This window comes from Magnolia sinica, chromosome 6, assembly GCF_029962835.1.
Source record: "Magnolia sinica isolate HGM2019 chromosome 6, MsV1, whole genome shotgun sequence".
Lineage (NCBI taxonomy): Eukaryota > Viridiplantae > Streptophyta > Magnoliopsida > Magnoliales > Magnoliaceae > Magnolia > Magnolia sinica.
Window position 1 is genome coordinate 77,918,375 of NC_080578.1, and position 12,206 is coordinate 77,930,580.

Below are 12,206 nucleotides of genomic sequence, written 5' to 3' on the forward strand. Positions count from 1 at the left end.
AATTGACAAATCATAGCACTTTCAACTTCAGTTGTAGACCTGCAAATACATGCTGAATGTTAATTATATGTGAATATTTTCCACAGAGCCTATAGTTTAAGGAGAGTTTTTCAGGAGAAGCTTTGTTGTGCATGTGTCCTAAAGCATGTTCAGAAATATATATATATATATATATATATATCACATTCATTTTTTTCGACGCCCTTTCATAACAACATTTCCATATCTCATATGTCAGGCTTAATCAGATGGTATTTCCCATGGCCTTCATCAGATGCTAAACCAAAAGAGAGAATACAAGCAAGAGATTACTACCTGGCCAGGAATAACTTCTCCATTGATCCCACTAATGTTAATTCCAGCATAAAGGCATGCTTTGTAGTGAGAATCAACAATGTCTCGTCCAAATGCCTTGTCAGCTCCGGCACCACAATTGTATGGCCCCTGCACAAATCGACACACACAGCCTCAGCTTTGGTAACATGAGAGATATCTAGATAGCAAAGATACACATTGGATGAGATCCTTTTTTTAACTATGGTTTGTGAAGTCAGTGACATTTGGGACCATTTATACAGATCCTGTTTCTCAGAAAACAAGAGACATGCTGCTATTAAAGAACAAAAAATGAACCACATCTGATTGAAATGCATTCTCCTATCTCCAATAAAATCCAATTAACAGAATAACATGTAACTGTGTAGCCAAACCAGCAGATAAGACAAACATACCACCCCAGGCTGGAAAAGCATGAGCCTGTAAAAAGTAAAATGACAAATACACCTGCCTGTACCTATTTTCCATGCAAAGTAGCTAATTGCTGTAGTACCTTATCACGACATCTTCCACTAATTATTGCCATTGGGAAATAGTTTGTAACATCCCGCACGACTTCATGCATCTGTCAACAAGTTGCAACTAATTATGATGTGAAGAAAGCCTTTTAGCCCAACTTCAGCATAGAAAACTACCAAATGCAAGCTTTTTGAAAATGGCAGTCACAAATGTGTTAAAAGAAGAACAATAGCAAAATGTAGTTTGAGCAATATCCGAGTGTGGAATTCTTATTGCACTGTGAAGTGCACCATATTTAGAATGCCTAATTGCACATGAAAATTTGCAGCCAAGTTCCCAAGGGGACACATGGCAGACAAGCACACGATTTGGACTGCCCATCATGTGCGCTCCACTATTTGTGTACAATAGCATTCCTCTATAATAAGATGTTTGCAAAGAGACCTGGCTGCAATTTCAACAATTTATTCTAACAAGCTGAAGGCATGGTGCTTGTGTCAAAGCACAAAAAGGAAAAGTACATATAGTTAAAGGATTAGGGTCCAAAATCCTTTTGATTAGGTTTTTTGCACTGGTAGAGAACCATGAGGGACAAGTGAAATCTACCTTAATGATCTGCAACAAATGCAGCTATATACATGTATGTATTTGTGAGTGTCCATAAGGCTCATAGATCTAAACTCACCTTTTTATATAATGCCATAAGGTTCGTTTCTTCAAAAGGCAAGTAACCTGCCATAAGAACAAAAAGGATTACCCTGCATGACCAGAGATCTGCCTTAGCCCCATCATAACATTTGTTGTTAATCACCTGAATAATCATTGCCCTGTTTCCAATGAATCATATCTGTAAACAAGAAGAAGAAACAATATGTTTCACTACAAAACATGAGTATGATCCTACCAGTAAGTAGCACCTGCAACTGCAAAAACATGTGGACTTAGCTCACCAAATCTTGCACCTTTGCATTGCTCCATCATGTGAGCATCATATAGATGAGGCAATCTTTGAAATGGGGCCTATGTTCAATAATCCAGACCAATGGATATCCCAATTAGCAGAGATAAGAAGCATTTACCTACAACTGAAAACATCTGAATTTAAGGGCTGAAATGTTGGAAGGGCTGAAATGCAATGTTGTTTAACCCATCTGAAATCTAAAACCAATGGGTCAAAATTGAAAACCATATCGGGTAGGAGAGCTAAAATGGTTGGTTATGATTTTGGAAGTCTAGATCATATTATGTGGAAGTAGGACTGTCAAAGGGCTGCATAAGGCAAAGTAAAATCAAAACTTTGAATAGGTCCAACTTGAATAGTTCAAAATCAGGGCAAAAGCTAACCCAAGGCCTGGCCCATTGAAATCCATATGTGATTAGTTTTCTGACTTCAAATTCAGATTTCAGATTCAGACTTCAGATTCAAACTTCGGATTTCAAATTTAACAAACAGGCCATTAGTCTTCCATCCTTCTAGAGCCATGCAAATCCAATTCATGGAACAAGAGTACTCAAGGGATGACAATTTTACCTTGTTAATTTGGTATCTTTGATAGGAATTTCAACAGAATAAGGTCTGGTATTTCTTTTGGATTATTTCAAATAAGTTTTTAAAAGATGGTCCTATTTATCAATTGGGTGATTTTAATGCAAGGTGTGGAGGAAATTTTTTTTCTCGTGCATTGGATGATTTTTTTCCTTCACTAAAGGATTTTTCAGCAAATGCATAGAAATATGTAGCTAAAACATTAGAAAAGAATATCATTCTTTAAGTCTCATTCCCCTTATTTTCCATATCTTTAAACAAAGAATATCACTACCCGAGTTGGATCTTTGATGCTGCCACGCCCTCTAATCAAGACATGGCATTCAGTATTTGCCTCCACTCACTTGAGAGAGTTCCCTCTAAGACCACAGAGGCGGCCCACAAAGTTGTACTGCAAAGGTAATATGGTAGAAATAGCTAAATTGTGATTTTGTGTTATATAACATGTAGAGCTGTCAGGTGGTGCACATGGTCTAGAAAAAATCATAGAAGTGAATTGATGAAGCATTCATTAAGAACAAACAAGAAGCAGAACTTGACCTGCGGAAACAGATTCAATGGAGCCAAATTGGGTAATCCAGAGAGATTCAAGATCAGATGCAACAATTAAAAAAAGAAATGTTATGTACCTCCAAATGCTCATGTAAACTCTTTTGAACATCCATTTGCAGATGCAATGCTTCTGAGATGTGCAGTCCTCCATCTCTGCATAATAAAAGAAAACAAACCCAAAATTCAGAGGATAGGAGAGATGAAATGAAGGGCGAAAGGAGACATTTAATTGTTGTATATGCATGGCAATGTAGAACTCATCCTTGCATACCTGCAAGACATGAAGTTGTATCTGTTTGCAATCAAAGCAATTGAAGAAAAGATAAATAAAAAAGAAAAGAAATTTTCTTTATATCAAATGCATTGGTGGCGATTAGATGCTTCCATGTGTGCCAAATGTCACATGATATGCTGACCATCCAGGTGGGACCCAACATGTAGATGCCCTGGCCCACAAGAATCAGGCCAGTCTACTCAGTCTGCCAATGCACCTATACAGTTGAATGTGGACCATTTCCCAGCATAGTGTAACCTATCCAGTTGTTTTGTAGGCCGAGGCCCGCTTAATAAGTTGTCCAGCTCTTTTCCTAGGTCAGGCATCTAGTAGTCAGGGCCTGTCGAATGAATGGCTAAATGTAGAGGCATGTACATGGATGGGCTAAAAAAAACACTATAATGGCATCTAACAAACTACAAATTACCTTCCCATAGGGGGAGACGAGCTCTTGTAGAGCTGATATTCGTTCTCCAACCTTGTCGTTCCTCTCCTGTGCCATAGATAGCCCAAATTCCTTCTCTCAATAACAAAATCAATAGATATTTCAAAGATTTGTTGAAGTCTTCTTTGGGTGCGTAGGAAATGCAGAAAGAAACAAAGATCTGCATTTGTTGGCCTTAAAATTTTTTTACAAGGACTCACCTTCTGACGCCTTGTTTTTACCATGAACTCACAAGCACGGTGTTGAATGGGGGCAGGTTCGAGCAGTTAGAGGACTATGCTTTTGTCTAGAGGGCCACCAGGAACAATGACCCAGTGATCAAACACCGAGCGGCAAAATGCCAGCCCCTGAGTATGGTATCACAAGTCCATCTTAAAACTAAACAATTCTATCACCAGTAAAATTGCTTAAAATTCCGAAGACATTTTTCAGTAATTTGGATGACAGAAAAAAAAATAAGAAAGAAAAAAGAAAATAAGAAAGAAAGATGTTGTGTGCATCCCTCTCCATAGCCATATCTATAACTTTTTTTAATAAGATGAATTTGAGAAACTGTGAAATTTTGTAACATTACGATCAATTACCAAAAGACATGAGTAGATACAAAAGAACTCATCCAGCCCAAATCAAATAGACAAATACCCAACAGTTCCTCATTCTCACCCCTTGAGCAGATTTTCAAGAAGCAATGGTGGAAACAGAAGCAGGGGAAGATCCCATTCCAGCCTAATGTTCTCTTCATTGCTGCAAATGTAACTTGATTCCATACCTGCCTCTATGATTTTATAATCCTATTTATTGAAAATCCCATGGAAGAATTGTTCAAGGCTAAAATTGAATGTAACTTCATTTATAAATAAAAAAGTTTTTTTTTTAAAAAAGGAAGCACATATGATCTGCTAGAAAACAAAAGGCCACAACATTATTGTATCAAATATGAAAGGCATTGTATCGCCATTCTTCCAAGAAGATACAAGAGCCTGCATTCAAATTCCAGAAACCAATCAACAACTGAAACTGACTATTTTATTAAGACATGATACTTGCTAAATAACTGTCTATTTTTATTTCCAGCTGCTTTAAATGGAAGCATGAAAAATATAAGTAACACCACATAGTACTAATTTTTTTTTTTTAAAACGATTGTGACTGCATGAAAAGAAAATCTCCTTATTCAACTAACACATGATAGTTGTAGATGATTACATACATCTCTGTATGTGGTTGTATTTCTGGCCCGTTCACCATGGTAGCGGGAATCAATGGCAACAGCTATATATCCTCATGAAGCATGCGCCTGAGGAAATGAAATTGGCAGTTGAGAAGCCACGCTGTTGTGAATTCTGTATAATGACAAATGAAGGTCCCCATTGTGGATGGATCATAGCCTGAAATCACATTGACCAGATGTTTCTATTCAATCCAAACTAAGATCTTTCTATTCATCCAAACAACTAAGATCTTTCTATTCAATCCAAACTAAGATCTTTCAAATGCAAATACTTTCCCAATAACTAAGATCTTTCTATTCATCCAAACAAAACTAATCAATCCAAGAATCTTTTCTTTTTCTTTTCTTTCCTTTTCTCTTTTTTGTTTTTTTAATTTTTTTGAGAGAGAGAATCAATCCAAGAATCTGATATTTAAAAAAAAGGACGGACAAAATAGGGTTTTCTATTCAGCCCCACAAGTGTACAGGTGGGCCCACCTTTTGGCAATCCAAACCATGCTCACAAACACATACATTTTTGGATGAAATCAATTCCACCGGACTACGATTTCAAGACTCCCAAACACATTCTCGAATTCAAGACTCCCAAACACATACAATATTGGTGCAGCCAAACGGGTATTAAAAAATAAAAAAAAGAGGGCAAAACAAATAAATAGAAGAAATTAAACAGGTTGCAGCATACCAAAATCCTCTCTGACGATGCAATCTAACAATGCATTGATGATAGTTTTTTATGTTTGGAACAATGGTGTGGGAGATCGAGAGAGAGAGAGAGAGAGAGAGAGAGAGAGAGAGAGAGAGAGAGAGAGAGAGAGAGAGAGAGAGAGAGAGAGAGAGAGAGAGAGAGAGAGAGAGAGAGAGAAGAGGCGCAGGAGATCGAGAGAGAGAGAGAGAGAGAGAGAGAGAGAGAGAGAGAGAGAGAGAGAGAGGGACAGACGTGAGAGGGATGGGGTTTTTCCCCAAGGAGTTGAGGGAAAGAATGAAAGTTTCGTGAGATGGGGGAAAAGAAAAATGAGTGTGGTTTCCACATGTTGTACTTGCTACGGTCCTGCTACGGTCTAAAACTGTAGCTAAAAGCACTCTGGACCGTAGCCATTGTACCATTCGTCACCGCCCCTCCGCGTTCACGCATCTGGCGGGTTCTGGACGTATGGTTTTTTTAAGGGCTTTGTGGGGTCCATCTTGATGCATTTGATATATCCACTCCGTCCATTAATTTTATAATTTTTTTATAGGGAATGACCCCAACATCTAGGCAAATCAAAGGTCCAATTGAACCACACCATCAATCAATGGTAGGTATTAATCTCCACTGTTTCCTAATGTGTGGTCCACTTGAGCGTTCGATCTACTTTCTTTTTTGGGCTCTTGCCCTAACATTCTCTTTCAAAATGGATAGATATATTAGATGGAGAACACAAATTTTAATGGGCCTCGTAGAGTCCCTTATGGGGTAATCCTAGGTTGAAAGAACGTGCGGAGGTGTTAGCTTTTAGCTATGGTTTGGGCACTTTTTAGCTACGGTTTTAAGCTGTAGCAATCAAGCTATGGTCTATGTCCGTAGTTAAAAACCAGCATAGTCCGTAGCCTTTGATCATTTTTTTGGTAGTGTATGTTTATATCCGGGCCGTCCGTCCTAGCTGGACACTGGACGCTAGAGCTATGTGATAATATAATAATATATATTATATGTGGTGGGCCCCACATGGGACCCACCTGCTGTGAGAGGATTGGTTGGTGTACTTTACACCAGCTATATAGCTGTTGTTTAACGTCAGCAGTTGTGTGTGTCTGATAAAGAGGTATGAGTTATATCCATGCCATTTAGTAGCTACACGTGTGGGGGTGGGGCCCACCTGAATGTGTATATTTTATATCCACACCGTCCAATAATTGAACGTGTGGGGCCCTGAGTTGATATATGTATTGTATCCTCACCGTCCTCTAGACGTAGGACCCATCGTGATTTGTGTTTCATTCAGGCTGTCTATGGGTTGGACGCCCATTTGGGCTAGGGTGTTGGTGGGCTGGCCGCCCACCAGCCGGCCCACCTGAAATATGTATTAAATCCTTACCGTGCAGCTGTGAGGCCCACTATTGTATTTGAGGCCCAGGTGGTATGGCCCAATGTGATGTACATGAGAGGCCATTTTTATTAGGAGGGGAGTATATGAGGTCCATTATGATATATGAGAGGCCTATGAGATGAGGCCCATTGTGATGTGTATTAGGCCCATGAGATGCGACCCATTGCGACGTGTAAGGCCCATGCGATGCGGCCCATTGTGATCTATATAAGGCCTATGCGAGGTGACCCACTTGATGTATATGAGGCTCGTGTGATGCGGCCCACTTGATGTATATGAGGCCCATGTGATACAACCTATTATGATGTATATGAGGCCCATGTGATGCGGCCCATTGTGATATGTGAGGCCCATATGATGAGGCCTAGTGTGATGTATGTGAGGCCTATGTGATGAGGCCCATTGTGATGTATATGAGGTGTATATGGTGAGACCCATTGTGATGTATACAAGGCCCGTATGATGAAACCCGTCGAGAAGTATATTAGGCCCTTGTGTGAGGTCCATTGTGATGTATATTGGGCTCTTGTGTGAGGCCTATTATGATGTATGTGAGGCCATGGGCCCCATTATATGTTTGGCCCTATGAGGGCCACTCCTTGGCAGCAATGTTGGTTGAATGTTTACATTGATGGATAATAATGGTTAAATGTCCATATTATGACCTTCCCTTAGGCCTCGTTAGGCCCGTTCTTGATATGAGTAGGTTGTCTTGGCCCATCCTTGATATGAGGAGATACATCATCATCATATAACATGCTTAGTATAGCTTCATGATCCATGTCCATGTGCATCATATGTATGCTTGATATAAGGATTGATTAATCATAGCATATGTCATTAAGCGGATTATTATGGGACTCCCTGATAGGAGGAGTTGCCCACATGAGCCCGCGATATATATAGGATTGCTGCATGACTGGGTGGTATAACTCATGCATCTCGCATTTTGTGATATGACTACTATACGCCCTAGTGACATCAGGGCCGTGACCTTTACATGCATGTCATGGATGGCCAGATGGAATACCAAAATGTTTGGTTCTAGCACACGGGTGCGATAGATGTCCCTGTGTGAAAATATCTAAACCCCTGAGGCTAGGGGATGCTCCAATGTCTAGACCAAGTGGATATACATGAGCACATGAGGGCCGTATACCAGTAGGCCACGTCTTCTACTGTGTCGTGGTCATTTGGAAGGAGGTGTGAGCTTACCCGCCTGAGTGAGGGAGCAATATCTAGGTTGAGTTTGACCAGCTTGAGGAATGGGTCCGCTATTAATGAACGGGGCCTGATATTGGCTGGCAGATAGAGAGATCTTTTTCACTTACCCAGTTGTGCTCTCGGATAGGGGTGGCAAGCTGACGTAGAGTGTACTAGATCTAGGTGATGATCCCAGAGATGTACGGTACTGATATGTGAACTTATTGAGAAGGAGTTGCACACTTAGCATTTTACTCATTCATTCATTCATTCACTATCCACTCGGGCTGGTGGTGCACAACTAATTTATTATGTGTACTTTCACAATGACTAGGATTTCAGTTAGAGTGTGCGACCAACCTGAGATCGAGAGTTTACCACATTGAGTCTGACTATCTAAACTTAGGTATGAGACTGGTTTGGATAGAAGTCCCTTATGATAACCCCATAGGCTGCGATACTATGTATTATCATCTCAATTTCACACTCTAGCTTGGTCATTTTATTCGCACCGCATATTGCATTACATCCTTAGCACATAGCATTTGGTTTGCTATGCTTCTATTTTGCATAGCCTGAATAAGGTTGATGGTATTATGAACTCACCAGGATCTGCATATTGCATTACATCCGTGACATATGGCATTTGGGTTGCTATGTTTCTGCATTTATATGGCCTACATGAGGCTGATGGATTCGTGGGTCTTTAGAATTGCATATTATATTGCATCCTCGATATCTAATATTTAGCTTACTATGACTCAGTATTGTATGGCTGATCTGCATTGCATACTCTGATATTGAATGACTATTAGCCTTGCCAATATTCCGCTTACGCTGATATTTGTGTGCTTGACACTTATCTTGCGCCCACACTTACACCACCCTTTAAGCTTTCTGTAAGCTTATGCACGATAGATGCGTATAGGTGGTGTTAGGTTGCAGCAGCGTTGAGCTTGGAGCGTGCAACTGTCTTTTGGAGCTTTGATTATCGATATATGTATTTCCCCTTCAGCACTGTAATCAATTGTTTATATTACTGGATATGTGATGATGGTGTTGCCTTTGTGATTTGGGTAAACTTGTGGTTATGCTTCTTACGAGATAAATGTACATTGAAAAATCCTCCTTGTAGAATCCCAGGATCGGAATCTGGCATATGGGCGCTGGAAGCCAAGAATGGGGTACTATGGAGGCTATCAGCACCGGATTCAGCGATCAAGAATTTTATGAGCCCGGTTTTCGAGTTTGGGGCGTGACACAAATTTCGGGGTGTGATAGGTTGGTGTTAGAGTTTAGGTATTAAATTAAATTAAGGACTTAAGGTAGACACTAAAATAAAAACTAAAACTTAAGATTTCTTCTCTCCATTGTCAAGTGGAATTCATTTAGGGTAGAAGTTGAACTAGAAATCCAAAGTCAAGATCCCTGCTTCATCCATGATAATATAGAATTTCCTCTTATTTAGGTTTTACACAAGATTTATAACTCAAATTAGGACCTTAGAGACAGATTTCAGAATTTAAGTTACTATGTTCTGTTAGACAATAATGGACAATACAAAACTCTTAACTTCAGAGAATTTTATCTCTTAAATGACACCTCCGATCAAGGCAACTCAAAAGGCTAATTGAAGCCTAACGAGTGTATTTTCAGGATAAAATAATTAGAAAATGAAAATCCAGACTTCCTATTAGTAATTTTAAGCTATTGTAAAAATTTCTAGAAAATCATCTATTCACTACCAGAAAACTAGGCAAAGGCTACGGATAAAAGCCGTAGCTAAAGGCCTATGGCTACGGTTATAGTCCGTAGCACGACCGTAGCCATTGGTACTATAGTCATAGGTCTTAAAGCTATGACTATGGATTTAATCCGTAGCCATAGAAGCAATAGGTACGGATTAAATCCGTAGCAAGACTGTCCGCAGCTCTAATGTATATATAGCTACGGATTACATCTGTAGCTAAAAGTAGTGCAAGAACCGTAGCAATAGGTTGAAATGAGTAACAGCTACAGTTTTGAGATAAAGGGCTACAGTTAATAGCTGTAGCTGCTGCCTATTTTTTTAAAATTAAATAATTAAATATAATATAATAATGGCATATCAAACCATTATAGTACATGCCTTGATAGATCAACTCATATAAGCTAATATAGATAAATACTTCATAGCTAAATCATTCATTCATTCAATCAAATACAATTATTCATTCATTCAATCAAAAATACAATCATTCATTTTAATACATTTACAAAAGTACAATGCCAACAGAATAGTTATATGTCTATTTAAAGTTTTCATTGATATAACAAGATCTAATGCCTTCTCGCAGCCAAATAACTTCTCAACAATCGCAAGCGAGAACTCCATGGATGTGCCTCTACTGGTTATCAATTTGCCATCAACTAACACCCTATTCTCAGCTTCGCTTTGATCCAAAAGCTTACCTCACATGGCTAAAAATCAATTTCATCATACAAACAATGTAGTCATATGAAAAAGTTATGCCTCAAAACTGAAGAACTAAGTTATAGAGAAAAACGATGACAAGAAGACATAAAAAAAGAAAGACAATACTCGGGAGCATACACTGATCTTCTCATTTCTGAATAAGTAAAATCTGCAACAGCCAAAGATAAAATAAACATTCAGCTATTCAAAATACCAACTAATATAGGTATAGCAATACCAACTAAATTTGCAAAAACAGAATAGATCAACCATTTCAGCTAAACTCAACCAATGACTTGGGTAGAGTCATTCACATAGTCAAGGTGTCCATTAGTAAAAGTTAGGGTGCTTCAAAACTCCCACCTCTAGTGGGGAGAGTAATGCCTTCAACCAGGATACTACACATGTTACCCCAAACATTTTCCAATTATCTAACTTAAATATTAAATCATGAAGTCAAATTGAGTTTACAAGCTTTTGAATTATGCTTGACAGTAATGTAATTCCAATTCCACCTTGCATGTGGGGTCCACATGTTCTTGTATATTTCAGAGGATGCACCAACGAGATGAATGGACACCCCAAACAACAGGCCATTCCAAAGCTAAGGTGGGCCACACCATTTGAGTTTTTTATGTTTTGAGCAAGATTTTACACGGTACGGTCCACTTGACTTTTGGATCAGCCTATTTTTGAGAGCCAAGGAGAACATGAAGGGGCACACATGATGCACTGATGGATGTCATGCACACATCACAATGGGGCTCCACACATTACATAGTAGGTTAAGTTTAACCTACAGTTCTTTGTAGTGGATCGGCCTCATGACAAAATCATATAGACTGTTTTGAACTTAAAAAATCCATGTAAGAATGTGAGTTGTTCAACTGATCAAGGTACATAAATCAAAACTTAATAGTAGATACTTCCATTATTATAACAAAGTATTCTCAATATGAAATAATTTTGTATATGCAAGTGAAAGATCAGGAGCATACGCAATAAGTTCTCTGGTCGTCACTCTTGTAAGGTCCAGCCCTTCATGTGTCTTGGGATCATTTTCTACATAATTTTGGACATAGATGAAGAACTTACGAGCACGACGCTTTTCAAATAAGCCACATCAATGGAGATTTGAGGGCCTCCATGTCTGTTGTTGGAACCTTGTGAACCTGTTGCAACGATCAACAAGTGTAGGCGTAAGAACTGCTGAAAGCCGAAGTGATGGCAGAACAGATCATCAACACATTGAAGTTTAATGAACAGATTGGGGTTACCTTTCCTTTATTAAAGACATAGCCCCCGTCCACAGCTTTGAAGCTTAGATACTTTGTAACATCCGTATGAATAAGAACCCAAACTAGAGTACCATTCGCCATCATGAACTGCACCAGCAAATATTACTCAAACAATCTCAGAAAATCAATATTCAAGTACTTTCAACCCAAGCCGACCAACTGGAATTCTCTATGCTTGACCCAACCTGAATTCCAACCCAAGGTGCCTAACCAAAATCCTCTATGTTTTACACAACCTAATCGAACACAACCCTACCCAACCCAAATACATGTGATCATTCCCAACCCTACCTAGCCCAACCCAAATTTGCTCAACT

General features: G+C 39.1%; 1 protein-coding gene and 1 long non-coding RNA gene across 2 annotated transcripts; both read right to left on the bottom strand.

Moving 5' to 3' along the window:
* Positions 1-658: 658 nt before the first annotated feature.
* LOC131249662 (uncharacterized) lies at positions 659-4,379 on the bottom strand. Its single transcript, XM_058250442.1, has 6 exons — positions 4,276-4,379; positions 3,595-3,684; positions 2,971-3,046; positions 1,700-1,815; positions 1,481-1,553; positions 659-1,410 (listed from the first exon to the last, which is right to left on the bottom strand). The coding sequence occupies exons 1-6, from the start codon at positions 4,377-4,379 to the stop codon at positions 1,252-1,254; spliced, it is 618 nt and encodes a 205-aa protein (XP_058106425.1). The 3' UTR covers positions 659-1,251.
* Positions 4,380-10,455: 6,076 nt separating this feature from the next.
* On the bottom strand, positions 10,456-11,990 carry LOC131250078 (uncharacterized). Its single transcript, XR_009173043.1, has 3 exons — positions 11,869-11,990; positions 11,590-11,763; positions 10,456-10,760 (listed from the first exon to the last, which is right to left on the bottom strand). It is a non-coding gene; the product is annotated as an uncharacterized LOC131250078 (long non-coding RNA).
* Positions 11,991-12,206: the final 216 nt, after the last annotated feature.